This window comes from Salmo trutta, chromosome 13, assembly GCF_901001165.1.
Source record: "Salmo trutta chromosome 13, fSalTru1.1, whole genome shotgun sequence".
Taxonomy (NCBI): domain Eukaryota; kingdom Metazoa; phylum Chordata; class Actinopteri; order Salmoniformes; family Salmonidae; genus Salmo; species Salmo trutta.
The window spans coordinates 84,632,750-84,646,269 of NC_042969.1; the positions used below are offsets into that span (position 1 = coordinate 84,632,750).

The following is a 13,520-nucleotide window of genomic DNA, read 5'->3' on the forward strand; positions in this document are numbered from 1 at the left end:
TCCCAAGGATGAACCAGACTGTGGAGGTTTACACATTTCTTTCTGAGGTCTTGGCTGATTTCATGTGATTTTACCATGATGTCAAGCAAAGAGGCAGTGAGTTTGAAGGTAGGCCTTGAAATACATCCACAGGTACACCTCAAATTGACTCAGATGATGTCAATCAGCCTATCAGAAGCTTCTAAAGCCATGACTTATTTTTCTGGAATTTTCCAAGCTATTTAAAGGCACAGTCAACTTAGTGTATCTAAACGTCTCACCCACTAGTGTGTAAAACAGTGAATTATAAGTGAAACAACTGTTAACAATTGTTGGAGAAATGACTTGTGTCATGCACAAAGTAGATGTCCTAACAGACTTACCAAAACTATAATTTGTTAACAAGAAATGTGTGGAGTTCTTGAAAAATGAGTTTTAATGACTCTACCCTAAGTGTATGTAAACTTCTGACTTCAACTATGTATGAAAATGTTTATTATATTATTATAATACATAATTTGATGAATTACAATATCAATTGAACACATGCACTTCAATGTTATATCAATTCATAAAGGAATAAAGCTTTTCTCCAACAACATGGAAGTGGTTCCACTCTGTAGGCTACTGCTAATTACATGGTTTAGCAGGTCAAATTAGATTTTAACACTCTTGATTTAAACAATCTCTCATAACGTTGGAATATCTAAAGTGAACCTGTTTCATGTTACTAGTTACAATGTTACCAATGATTACCTGCTAAATTGTTGGTCATCTCTGTCAGAGTAGTCCTACCTAACTGTATAATAAACCATATAACTGAACGTTACAATGTTTTTTCCCCTCAATCATTTCTTAATAACGTATATCATTGGATGTCTTCTCCATAAGGCGTTGTGTGGCGCAGGATACAGGACCATTTAGAGGGCCGGCCAATGAAAGTAAGAGAACACAGAAAACACAAAGCCAAGAAGGGCAGCAGGAAGCTCAGCTCAGAGTTGTTGGCCCTGACGATGGCCGAAGTTCAGTGGCGGTAGAAGACGGTCGATCATCCTATTTTCCAACTTAATTGAGAAGAATAAGAACAATGCAAAATGTATTTCTGATACTGTCGCAAAGCTAACTAAAAAGCAGCATTCCCCAAGAGAGGATGGCTTTCACATCAGCAGTGATAAATTCATGAACTTCTTTGACGAAAAGATCATGATAATTAGAAAGAAAATGACGGATTCCTATTTAAATATGCGTATTTCTCCAAAGCTCAGTTATCCTGAGTCTTCCCAACACTGACCTAGGATCAAGGGAAACACTCAATTTTTTTAATATCTCTTGACACTTTGATGAAAATAGTAATGGCCTCTAAACCTTCAAACTGCATACTGGACCCAATTCCAACTAAACTACTGAAAGAGCTGCTTCCTGTGCTTGGTCCTCCTATGTTGAACATAATAAACATGTTGAACATCACTAAAAGTGGCAGTAATAAAGCCTCTCTTGAAAAAGCCAAACTATTGGCCTATATCAAAACTCCCATTCCTCTCAAAAATGTTAGAAAAAGCTGTTGCACAGCAACTCACTGCCTTCCTGAAGACAAACAACATATAAGAAACACTTCAGTCTGATTTTAGACCCCATCATAGCACTGAGACTGCACTCGTGAATGTTGTAAATTACCTTTTAATGGCGTCAGACCAAGGCTCTTCATCTGTCCTCGTGCTCCTAGACCTTAATGCTGCTTTTGATACCATCAATCACCACATTCTTTTGGAGAGATTTGAGACCCAAATTGGTCTACACGGACAAGTTCTGGCCTGGTTTAGATCTTATCTGTCAGAATGATTTCAGTTTGTCTCTGTGGATGGTTTGTCCTCTGGCAAATCAACTCTACTGTTTTCACTATATATTTTACATCTTGGTTAATTTTCACTGCTATGCGGACGATACACAGCTGTACATTTCGATGAAACATGGTGAAGCCCCAAATTTGCCCTCCCTGGAAGCCTGTGTTTCAGACATAAGTGGATGGAGGCAAATATTTTACTTTTTAACTCAGACAAAACAAAAATGCTATTTCTACATCCCAAGCAACAAAGAGATCTTCTGTTGGATCTGACAATTAATCTTGATGGTTGTACTTGATGGTTGTACAATAAAACTGTGAAGCTCCTTGGCGTAAATCTGGAACCTGATCTTTCTATTGACGAACATATCAAGACTGTTTCAAGGACAGCTTTTTTCCATAACATAACATTGCAAAAATCACAAACTTTCTGTCCAAAAATGATGCAGAAAAATGTATCCATGCTTTTGTCACTTCTAGATTAGACTACTGCAATGCTCTACTTTCTGGCTACCCGGATAAAGCACGAAATAAACTTCAGTTACTTCAGTTAAACTTCCAGCTACACTGGCTTCCTGTTAAGACTAGGGCTGATTTCAAGGTTTTACTGCTAACCTACAAAGCATTACATGGACTTGCTCCTATCTATCTTTCTGATTTGGTCCTGCCATACATACCTACTACACGTACGCTACGGTCACAAGATGCAGGCCTCCTTATTGTCCCTAGAATTTCTAAGCAGGGCTTTCTCCTATAGAGCTCAATTTTTATGGAATGGTCGGCCTATCCATTTTGAGAGACGCAGACTCGGTCTTGACCTTTATGGCTTTATTGAAGACTCATCTCTTCAGTAGGTACTATGATTGAGTGTAGTCTGGCCCAGTGGTGTGAAAGTGAACGGAAAGATATTCGAGCAATGAACCGAACTTGCTGTCTCTGCCTGGACGGTTACCCTCTCTCCACAGGGATTCTCTGCCTCCAACCCTATTACGGGGGCTAAGTCACTGGCTTACTGGTGCTCTTCCATGCCGTCCCTAGGAGGGGTGCGTCTCTTGAGTGGGTTGAGTCTCTGATGTGATCTTCCTGTCCGGGTTGGCGCCCCCCTCGGGTTTGTGCCGTGGGGGAGATCTTCGTGGGCTATACTCTGTCTTGTCTCAGGGTAGTAAGTTGGTGTTTAAAGATATCTAGTGGTGTGGGCTGTGCTTTGTCACAGTAGGTGGGGTTATATCCTGCCTGATTGGCCCTGTCCAGGGGTATAGTCGGATGGGGCCACAGTGTCTCCCGACCCCTCCTGTCTCAGCCTCCATTAATTATGCTGCAATAGTTTATGTGTTGGGGGGCTAGGTTCACTGTTATATCTGGAGTATGTATCCTGTCTTATCCGGTGTCCTGTGTGAATTTAAGTATGCTCCCTCTAATTCTCTCTCTTTCTCTCTTTGTCTTTCTCTTCTCTCTGTGGACCTGAGCCCTGGGACCATGCCTCAGGACTACCTGGTCTGATGACTCCTTGCTGTCCTCAGTCCACCTGGTCGTGCTGCTGTTCCAGTTTCAACTGAACCCTGACCTGTTCACCGGACGTGCTGCCTTGTCCCGGACCTGCTGTTTTCAACTCTCTCACTCTACCACACCTGCTGTCTCTAACGTTTGAACATCTTGGCCATGTACTGTTATAATCTCCACCTGGCACAGCCAGAAGAGGACTGGCCTCCCCTCAGAGCCTGGTTCCTCTCCAGGTTTCTTTCTAGGTTCCTTTGTAGATCCAGCGTGCCTAGAGGACTAGACTGCAGTGGAAATATAAGAGAGCCAGCGTGCAAAGAGGACTAGACTGTAGGGGAAAAACTTTCTAGAGGCAGATTGCCAAGAGGACTAGACTGTAGTGGAAACATAAGAGAGGAAACATACCAAGGGGACTAGACTGTAGTATGAAAATAAGAGAGGCAGTGTGCCAAGATAACTAGATTGTAGGGGAAATACTGTGCAGAGCCAGCGTGCCAAGAGGACTAGACTTCAGTGGAAATATAAGAGAGGCAACGTGCCAAGAGGACTAGACTGTAGGGGAAATATAAGAGAGCCAGATGGTTATTTTGTGTCTACTGTATGTTTATGTCTATATAAACCATTACAGTCTACTTAGGGCTTATGCTGGTGCATGCAGTCTATATATCTGAAAGAAGCAGGACCTGACTGAGTGAGCAGAGCAGCCTCTAACCCCTCCCTCTTTGGCATGGCCATACCCACAGTGTGGCCCCCAGAGGAATGCCCATAGAGGTACGGTGGGTATTTAACCCAGAGTAGAGAGGTAACCTGACTTATGTGGGTCTGTGTGGCGCTGTGCTACCCCATACCTTCTACACATCAGGGGAATGAGGCTCTCTCTGGTTCCTGCTCTGGATCCAAGTCTGGCTGGTAGTCTGGTTCTACTACATCTAGCTGTGGTGGCTGGTGTGCTCGCCTTGCTCTCGTCTGCCTCTGCCTCTGGGCTGGAGTCTGTCAGATGCAGGCTCCAAGGCACCCCTCATCCTCCGGCGTTCTCCCAGGACGGGGACTTTGTCATTGGGGGTGTTTTCTCCATGCACTACTACATGCACACTGTGGACCACAGCTACACCAGCCTGCCTGAGCCCCTGCAGTGCACAGGGAGGTCAGTGAGCGAAAGAGGGAAAGGGGACAGGACTGTGGCTGTGTGGGTAGACAGATAAATTGTGTTTAAAGACAGAGATACTGCGTGTTTAAAGACAGATAAACAGTGTTTTTAAAGATGATATTAAGTGTGTTTATAGAGACAAACAGTGTTTTAAAGACAGATAAACAGTCTGTTGAAAGACAGATTAACAGTGTCTTTAAAGACAGATAAAAACTGTGTTTGTGTCTGAGAGAGTAGGTGAAGACTACTGTTGCTAAGGATCACAGTTCCAAATGCAGACTATTCTTCAATGTCCTCAATTACAGACAACAAAATGTAGGCATATAGACGGTATGGAAAATAATACTAGATATTAGGCTGTTTGCCATGGTAACATTCTATATGGGTGCTCACTCACCCATCTTCTATTTACAGTATGGATTCCCGTGAGTTGCGCTTCTCGCGCGCCATGGTATTCGCAGTTGAGGAGATAAACAACAGTTCAGACCTTCTACCGGGTGTCACGCTTGGTTATCAAGTGCACGACTCCTGCAACTCAGTCCCTATGGCCGTGAAAGTGGCCTTCCCGCTGGTTAACAGCCTGGACCCCATGTTTGATACCGGAGAACAGTGCTCGGGGTCGGCTACAGTGACAGCTATCGTTGGCGAGTCTGGCTCCACAACTACCATCAGCATGTTGCGCATCACCGGCCCTTTCGGCATTCCTCAGGTAAACTCCTGTGGAAAGAAAGCTTCTTTTAATTTACTGTATTCCTAGTTTACATTCTCCTCTCTTTCAGGAATGAGTTCAACTTTTAATTCACTGTATTCCAACTGTATTCTCTCTTTCAGGAATATACATTTCTGTGTGAAATTATGTGGAGAAAAGCATTTGAACATAGACAGAACTATGAGTCTGGAGAACTTCTATAGACATTTGATCATAGACTGAGGAATATGAGTCTGGAGAACTTCTATAGGCATTAGAACATAGACTGAGGAATATGAATCTGGAGAACTTCTATAGGCATTTGAACATGATCTGAGGACTATCTTTCATAGGCTAGGTTGTTATGGGAGACCAGGGAATGGTGTCTCACTTTTGTGTATCCTATTCATTCTGGCCTAATGAAAAACAATGAATTTGCTTATTATTATTAATGTCTCCCTAACATCAAACTACGTAGATAAATAAAAGAAATAGCAAGTAGCCAATACATTAGAGTTGTTAGGCCGACATGATGTTCTTTCTCATGTTTTCGACTGTCTGTTTTTACCTAGGTGAGCCACTCTTCCACCTGTGCGTGTCTGAGTGATAAGAAACAGTATCCAACCTTCTTCAGAACCATCCCCAGTGACCAGTTCCAGGCTGCCGCTCTGGCCCACCTCGTCAGGCACTTCGGCTGGACCTGGATTGGGGCGGTCCGTTCCGACTCTGACTACGGTAATAACGGGATGGCAGCTTTCCTACATGCAGCACAAGAGGAAGGCATCTGTGTGGAGTATTCTGAAGCCTTCTCCTTTATCAACCCACTCAGCAGAGTGCAACGGGTGGCCGACGTGATCCGCAGGTGATCCATGTTAACTTGTGAACTTTTCATTCATACAAATGCAAGACTATATTTAAAAAAAATACTTTTGTTGTTCATTTCTCACTTTTCCGAAAGCTGATCTGTGAGACCAACATGATTTGCATATCTTAAGCTTGTCAAAAGTGTTGATTAATACTAATGTTCATGTTCACTTCACTGAGACATTCCAATGAAAGACAAACATGACCAGCATATTAAGCATATGATATAATCATGTTCCCCAGCTCCACAGCCCAGGTGGTGGTTGCATTCGTAGCATCTGGGGACATGAGAATCCTGCTGGAGGAGATGGAGCGCCTGCCCTCTCCGCCCCGCCAGTGGATCGGGAGCGAGTCCTGGGTCACTGACCCAGATATGCTGCGCTTCGGCCTGTGTGCCGGGGCCATCGGAATTGGCATCCAACGCTCTGTCATCCCCGGCCTCAGGGACTTCCTCCTGGACCTCTCCCCACAGAAGGTGTCCAACTCTCCCATGCTCACAGAGTTCTGGGAGGGAGCCTTTGGCTGTAGGCTGGGGACAGGTATCTATCTATCTATCTATCTATCTATCTATCTATCTATCTATCTATCTATCTATCTATCTATCTATCTATCTATCTGTCTATCTATCTATCTATCTATCTATCTATCTATCTATCTATCTATCTATCTATCTATCTATCTATCTATCTATCTATCTATCTATCTATCTATCTATCTATCTATCTATCTATCTATCTATCTATCTATCTATCTATATATCTATCTATCTATCTATCTATCTATCTATCTATCTATCTATCTATCTATCTATCTATCTATCTATCTATCTATCTATCTATCTATCTATCTATCTATCTAAATATCTATCATCTATCCATCCATTCATCATCCGTCTGTCTGTCTGTCTGTCTGTCTGTCTGTCTGTCTGTCTGTCTGTCTGTCTGTCTGTCTGTCTGTCTGTCTGTCTGTCTGTCTGTCTGTCTGTCTGTCTGTCTGTCTGTCTGTCTGTCTGTCTGTCTGTCTGTCTGTCTGTCTGTCTGTCTGTCTGTCTGTCTGTCTGTCTGTCTGTCTGTCTGTCTGTCTGTCTATCTGTCTGGACCGCTACAGGTGTTGGTGTTGAGGAGAAGGTGTGTGATGGAAGTGAGGATATACAGCAGCTACAGGTCCCCTACACAGATACATCTCAGCTACGTGTCACTAACATGGTGTATAAAGCTGTTTATGCCATAGCACACGCCATCCACAGCATTGTTTGTGAAGAGAGAGAAAACTCCACTGTGAACTGTGACAAAAACCTTAATGTGAAGCCAACACAGGTGAATGACAAGTCTATACTATAATTTCCTGATAAATATGTTTATTTAGACTACATGTATGAAGGCCAAGGAGTTCTCATTGTACTTTACAACTTGTTCTGAAGTAACACATCTGATAAATATGAGTTGAATTAATGTTCTGTTTCTCTCTCTCCCTCTCTCCATCTCTCTTCCCTTCTCTCCATTTCTCTCTCTTTCCATCTTTCTTTCCATTCCTCATCTCTCTCTTCCCCTCTCTCCATCTATCTCTCCATCTCTCTTCCCCTCACTCATCTCTCTCTTCCCCTCTCTCCATCTATCTCTCCATCTCTCTTCCCTCACTCATCTCTCTCTTCCCTTATCTCCATCTCTCTTCACCTCTCTCCTTCTTTCTCGTCCCCTCACTCTCTCCCTCTCTCCCTTGCCCTTCCAACCCCCAGGTCCTGGAGAGATTGAGGATGGTGAACTTCTCTCGTAATGGGTACCACGTGTCTTTTGATGCCAACGGGGACCCAGTTGCCACATATGAGTTGGTCAACTGGCAGATAGGGGAGAGTGGGAAGATGGAGTTTGTGACAGTGGGGCGCTATGATGCGTCCCTGCCTGCTGATCAGAGGCTTGACATCGAGAGTGAAATCACCTGGTTAAAGAACAGTACACAAGTACCTGTGTCAGTGTGCAGTGAGAGCTGTCCCCCAGGCACTCGTAAGGCTATACAGAAAGGAAAGCCTGTATGCTGTTATGACTGTATCCAATGTGCAGAGGGAGAGATCAGTAATAACACAGGTAGGACTATAGGAATAGTTGGCATAAAATGTGTAGTAATTTCTGTCAAGGTTTACTAAGTAGTGGTTTATTCATACTACCAGCACTACAAAGGTAGTGTCTGTCAATCATGTTCCTGTTCTTATTATCTCATGTAAGCTGCACATTAATTCAACATTCTTTATAGTAAACTGACAAAGTGCAACATTGTGGGACATGTATTTGTAAATAAGTAAAACCTGAATCTATTATTATTAACATTTGATGTCTGTTGTTTTGTCCTGGTCAGATTCTTCAGACTGTCTGATCTGTCCCGAGGAGTACTGGCCCAACGCTGAGAGAGACCGCTGTATCCTTAAGCCTGTGGAGTTCCTGTCCTTCCACGAGGTCCTCGGAATCATCCTCACCACCTGCTCTGTGGGCGGGGCTTGTCTGGCCATCGCCATGGCAACTGTCTTTTACCGCCACCGAACTTCGGCCATCGTCAGGGCAAACAACTCTGAGCTGAGCTTCCTGCTGCTCTTCTCCTTGGCTCTGTGTTTTCTGTGTTCTCTTAATTTCATTGGCCGGCCCTCTGAATGGTCTTGTATGCTGCGTCACACAGCGTTTGGGATCACCTTCGTCCTCTGCATCTCTTGTGTTCTGGGGAAAACAATAGTGGTGTTGATGGCCTTCAGGGCTACGCTTCCAGGCAGTAATGTCATGAAATGGTTTGGTCCTCCACAGCAGAGATTGACTGTGGTGTTCTTCACGTTTGTCCAGGCTTTGATATGCACTCTGTGGTTGGTCTTGTCCCCTCCATTCCCCATTAAAAACCTCACTACCTACAAGGAAAAGATCATTCTAGAGTGTGATGTGGGTTCAGCTATTGGTTTCTGGGCTGTGTTGGGCTATATAGGACTCCTGGCTCTCTTGTGCTTTGTGCTGGCTTTTCTGGCTCGGAAGCTGCCTGATAACTTCAATGAGGCCAAATTCATCACCTTCAGCATGCTCATATTCTGTGCAGTCTGGATCACCTTTATCCCAGCTTATGTCAGCTCTCCTGGGAAGTTGACTGTAGCTGTGGAGATCTTTGCCATCATCACCTCTAGCTTTGGGTTGTTCTTTCTATTATTTGTTCCTAAATGCTTTATTATTCTGTTCAGGCCGGAGAAGAACACCAAGAAACACCTTATGGAGAAGACATCCAATGATATACGTTATTAAGAAATTATTGAGGGGAAAAACATTCTAACATTCAGTTATATGGTTTATTATATAGTTAGGTAGGACTACTCTGACAGAGATGACCAACAATTTAGCAGCTAATCATAGGTAACATTGTAACTAGTAACATGACACAGGTTAACTTGAGATATTCCAACGTTATGAGAGATTGTTCAAATCTAGAGTGTTAAAATCTAATATGACCTGCTAAATGATGTGATTAGCAGTAGCCTACAGAGAACCACTTCCATGTTGTTTGGAGAAAAGCTTTATTCCTTTATGAATTGATATAACATTGAAGTGCATGTGTTCAACTGCTATTGTAATTCATTGTGGTACGTATTATAATAGTATAATATAATAAACATTTTCAGATATATTGGTGTCTTGTCAATGATTGCTTGGCCTGTCATTCCACATTTGTTAGATACCTTGTTTTTTATTTTCATTGCATTTTATGAATTACAGATCACAAATTAACCAACCACATTATTGCAAACACTTGACCAGTGATGGTCAGTCTTCTCATGCTTACATCACCCACTAGAGCAGTTAATTAAGACACACACTGTTTAAGAAGCCAAATAGTTTCTCGTGCAATGTAGAGTACTTCAATTTCTATTCATTTAACAAGTCATTTAAGACCAATTACTTATTTACAATCACAGACCACCCCAGCCAAACCCTAACACGCACAACGCTGGGCCAATTGTGCGTTGCCCTACGGGCCTCCCAATCACGGCCGGTTGTGGTGCAGCCCGGAATCGAGCCAGGGTCTGTAGTGACACCTCTAGCACTGATATGCAGGGCCTTAGACCACTGCACCACTCTGGAGCACAGGTACTGTAGTGGGCAGCAACCATTATGAGCTGTGGTTATGAGTAACACTTAACACTAAGTTGTTCTTTACTTGTAGCACCAGTCAAACGTTAGAACACACCTACTCATTCAAGGGGTTTTCTTTATTTCTATTATTTACTACACTCTAGAATAATAGTGAACACATCAAATCTATTAAATAACATTTGGATTCATGTAGTAACCAAAAAAGTGTTAAATAAATCAAATGATATTTTGAGTTTTAGATTATTCTGCCTTGATGACAGCTTTGCACACTCTTGGTATTCTTTCAACCAGCTTCATGAGGTAGTCACCTGGAATGCATTTCAATTAGCAGGTGTGGCTTGTTAAAAGTTAATTTGTGGAATTTCTTTCCTTCTTAATGTGTTTGAGCCAATCATTTGTGTTGTGACAAGGTAGTGGTGGTATACAGAAGATAGCCGTGTTTGGTAAGAGACCAAGTACATATTATGGCAAGAAGAGCTCAAATAAGCAAAGAGAAAGGGGAGGAGATCATGTTGTAAAAACAAGTAACATATAAGGATGATTAAATATTACTGGAAATACATTCATAAATAATCACACTAACTTACACACCCGTACACACACACACACACACACACACACACACACACACACACACACACACACACACGATAGGAGATCCTGACTCAATGTCACACTCAGATCTTCTGAACCATTACATATAGCAGTCAGTCCAGGACACTTTGAGCCGCTGCCCGCCCCAAAATCCAACTTGCAGCCAAACAGTTCCTCCCAGAACATATTGATGAACTCAAACCCCGGTATGGGCGAGGGCCTGACCTCCAGCAGGAGGTCCCCCAGGCCAGGGATACTGACTCCTGGGAAGGAGAAGCCCAGGGTTCCCTGTAGCAGTGGGTGGACCTGAGGGGAGGTGAGCAAGCTGGCCATAACCCAGGCCTCACTGGCCACCCACTGGAACCCTGTATCGTTCCTCACTGCCAGCTGAGGATGAGGAATTAAACAGTTGGTATTGTATGTTGCTTACGTTCTCAGAGAGATTCTACATAGTTTTATTCAGCACAATAAAACTAGAAGAAAGGAAGATAAATAAATCAAAATGAAGTAAATACTTAACAGAATATTTTATAGAGGAGAACTCACCCCAGAGAGAAACTCCAGCAGCTGGCCCTCTGTAGCGAAGGCAACCACCACGCGAGCCCTGGAGCTCTGCAGGGTGTCCGCCATGGCACGTAGCCCAGCTGGGGCGGGCGAATTGGGGATGGTGAGGTGGAACGCCAGGCAGCCTCCCTGGTCGTTCATCTGCTGGGTAAAGGCCTGGATGCCATAGCGACTGTAGTCATCCGAGGTGCCCAGGATGCCAACCCAGCGCCAGCCGAAATGGCTCACCAACTGGACTAAACCCCAAATCTAGGATGAGATAAAAAAAAGTGAAGGATTAGACTGAGAGCATGGCATAAGAGAAATTATGGGGCACATTTTCATAGCAGCAAAAGCAATGTTTTCAGAGAAACATTTACTATAAACGTCATTGTGATCTGCACTGTGATTAAATATGAATAACTTTTTTCAACAATTTGCGTTGTATAGAGGTGATTATTTAAATAGAGTTTATTCAACTGAGCAATACATGAATACTTAAAAGTGTACTTAACACATTGCTTTTGCACTACTTATATCTAAAACTTTCTCATCTTTCTTCACACCTGGAAAGAGGGGTAGGAGAGTTTATCTGTCAGACAGGTACAGGTTGCAAAGTAGCTCACCTGTGGAGAGAACAATATATTATACATGTTAAACTATCTATCTCTATCTCTGTATCTCTCTCTCAATTATGTTCAAGTGGCTTTATTAAAATGGGAAACATTTAGTTGAAGTCGAAAGTTTACATACACCTTAGCCAAATACATTTAAACTCGGTTTTCACAATTCATAACATTTAATCCTAGTAAAAATTCTCTGCCTTTGGTCAGTTAGGATCACCATTTCATTTTAAGAATGTGAAATGTCAGAATAATAGTAGAGAGAATTATTTCTTTCAGCTTTTATTTCTTTCATCACATTCCCAGTGGGTCAAAAGTTTACATACACTCAATTAGTATTTGGTAGCATTGCCTTTAAATTGTTTAACTTGGGTCAAACGTTTCGGGTAACCTCCCACAAGCTTCCCACAAGAAGTTGGGTAAATTTTGGCCCATTCTTCCTGACAGAGCTGGTGTAACTGAGTCAGGTTTGTAGGCCTCCTCACTCGCACACACTTTTTCAGTTCTGCCCACAAATTTTCTATAGGCTTGAGGTGAGGGCTTTGTGTTGGCCACTCCAATACCTTGACTTTGTTGTCCTTAGGCCATTTTGCCACAACTTTGGAAGTATGCTTGGGGTCATTGTTAATTTGGAAGACCCATTTGCGACCAAGCTTTAACTTCTGACTGAAATCTTGAGATGTTGCTTCAATATATCCACATAATTTTCCATCCTCATGATGCCATCTATTTTGTGAAGTGCACCAATCCCTCCTGCAGCAAAGCACCACCCCCACAACATGATGCTGCCACCCCCGTGTTTCACATTTGGGATAGTGTTCTTCGGCTTGCAAGCCTCCCCCTTTTTCCTCCAAACATAACGATGGTCATTATGGCCAAACAGTTCTATTTTTGTTTCATCAGACCAGAGGACATTTCTCCAAAAAGTATGATCTTTGTCCCCATGTGCAGTTGCAAACCGTAGTCTGGCATTTTTATGGCGTTTTGGAGCAGTGGCTACTTCCTTGCTTAGCGGCCTTTCAGGTTATGTTGATATAGGACTCGTTTTACTGTGGATATAGATACTTTCATATCTGTTTCCTCCAGCATCTTCACAAGGTCCTTTTCTGTTGTTCTGGGATTGATTTGTACTTTTCGCAACAAAGTACGTTAATCTCTAGGAGACAGAACGCATCTCCTTCCTGAGCGGTATGTGTCACGTCCTGACCAGCAGAGGGAGTAGTTGTTTAGTATTTTGGTCAGGACGTGGCAGAGGGATGTTTGTTTTGTATGGTGGGGGTTTTGTGTGTGTTGTAGAGGGGTGTTTGATTTATGTGTTCCTGGGTTTTGGGTGTATGTTCTAGGTTAGTATGTTCTAGGTTGTATTTCTGCATTCTGTCTAGTTTAGGTTTTTTATGTTTAGGTTTGGGTGCTGGACTCGCAATTGGAGGCAGGTGTTTGTCGTTGCCTCTGATTGAGAGTCCTATATATGGGTAAATGTTTGGTGTAGTGTTTGTGGGAGATTGTTTCTTGTTTTGCCTGTGTGAGCCTGACAAGACTGTTTTGTTGTTCGTGCGTTTTTTCGTTTTGTTATTTTGGTGTTCTCTTTTTATTTTAAATAAATAACAAGATCATCCACATTCCTGCTGCGTTT

At 42.8% G+C, this 13,520-nt stretch overlaps 1 protein-coding gene across 1 annotated transcript; it reads left to right on the forward strand.

Annotated features, from left to right (window-relative positions):
- Nucleotides 1–4,182: 4,182 nt before the first annotated feature.
- LOC115206645 (extracellular calcium-sensing receptor-like) lies at nt 4,183–9,281 on the forward strand. The gene is made up of 7 exons (XM_029773816.1): nt 4,183–4,460; nt 4,878–5,172; nt 5,724–6,013; nt 6,259–6,539; nt 7,123–7,331; nt 7,751–8,096; nt 8,365–9,281. The coding sequence occupies exons 1-7, from the start codon at nt 4,183–4,185 to the stop codon at nt 9,279–9,281; spliced, it is 2,616 nt and encodes an 871-aa protein (XP_029629676.1).
- The last annotated feature ends 4,239 nt before the right edge of the window (nt 9,282–13,520 follow it).